Below are 1,320 nucleotides of genomic sequence, written 5' to 3' on the forward strand. Positions count from 1 at the left end.
GAAAGTCTTTGACCATGTGATCCATCTTATTACACTTGTAGCATCCATCATATGAGGATTTATCAGCCTGCTTAGGTTTGCCATTGTTTTCTTTCTTTGGTCCATTTCTGGAATTTTTCATGAATATTTTGAACTTAGCAAACAGTGCGATATCCAAATTATCATTGTCAGACTCATCTTCATATGTAGCCTTGAGAACCAGCCCTTTATCCCTTTTTGGTTCTTCCTTGCGTAGTTCCAGCTTTCTCATTTTGTGAAGTTTTTAAAGTCCCAATTAACTCGTCTAATGAGATTTTGTCCAGCTCCTTCGCTTCCTAAATTTTTGTGACTTTTAGTTCCCACGAGGCAGGTAGAATCCCAAGACTTTGCTAACCAATTTTTTAGAAGTGAACACTTTTCCCAGTGACTTTAGTTCATTCGTTATGATAGTGAACCTGGTCATCATATCCTGAATAGGCTCAGAGTATTTCATAGAGTAGAGCTCATAGTTTCTCATTAGCAAATTAATTCTTGATCTTTTTACCTAATTGGTCCCTTCACGAGCAGTTTGAAGAGCATCCCAAACTTTCTTCGCATTGGAGCAGACAAATATCATGTTGTATTCATTAAGACCAAGTCCACAAATGAGAATTTTCTTAGCGTTGGCATTCTTTTCCATTCTGAAATTAGCTGCCATAAATTCTGAGAGATCCTGGGGAACAATCATATTTTGTCCATTTTGCTTGGTGGGAGTCAATGGTTCTCGATTTACTATAGTCCACAGTTCATAGTCCTCAACTGTTATAAAGTCCTCTATTCTTGCCTTCCACCAACTGTAATATTTTTCATTAAACATGGGTGGTCTAGTAGTTGATTGTCCTTCATTAATTCTAGGTGGAGTACTCGTCTCTTCCAAGATCTCTTGAGGTGTTAACCACGTTTAAGAGAACATGCTCTGATACCAATTGTTATTTAAGTGCCCTCTTAAATTACTATATAACTTGATTCTTTACCTTACTCCTTTCGCTTAAATAAAATAAACAAAAAATTAAAGAACAATAATTTAACGTGAAAAATCACCCAGCTCAAAGGTGCAAAAACCACGACCTACCACGTAGGATTTTAACTTCAACTTTACTAGAACAAATAAGCCAATTGTGCAGATTACAACTCTTGTAACCTACCCTCCACACCTCAACTATTTCTACTTAATGTATGAAAACTACAAGTTACTCTAACTTGCAAACTTAGACAATAATTTCACTAACATTCTTTAAATGAAAACGTGAATACACCTCAATTTCCTAATACACATGATCTAGACTCACTCAAGTAGAAAAT

General features: G+C 35.8%; 1 protein-coding gene across 1 annotated transcript; it reads right to left on the bottom strand.

Annotated features, from left to right (window-relative positions):
* Positions 1–523: 523 nt before the first annotated feature.
* Positions 524–835, bottom strand: LOC138894401 (uncharacterized). The gene has a single exon (XM_070179099.1). It carries the CDS (start codon positions 833–835, stop codon positions 524–526), a length of 312 nt encoding a protein of 103 aa, XP_070035200.1.
* Positions 836–1,320: the final 485 nt, after the last annotated feature.

Source organism: Nicotiana tomentosiformis, chromosome 6 (genome assembly GCF_000390325.3).
Source record: "Nicotiana tomentosiformis chromosome 6, ASM39032v3, whole genome shotgun sequence".
Taxonomy (NCBI): domain Eukaryota; kingdom Viridiplantae; phylum Streptophyta; class Magnoliopsida; order Solanales; family Solanaceae; genus Nicotiana; species Nicotiana tomentosiformis.

Coding starts and splice junctions, on each gene's coding strand:
- LOC138894401 (XM_070179099.1), bottom strand. CDS start 835: ATGTTTAATGAAAAATATTACAGTTGGTGGAAGGCAAGAATAGAGGAC.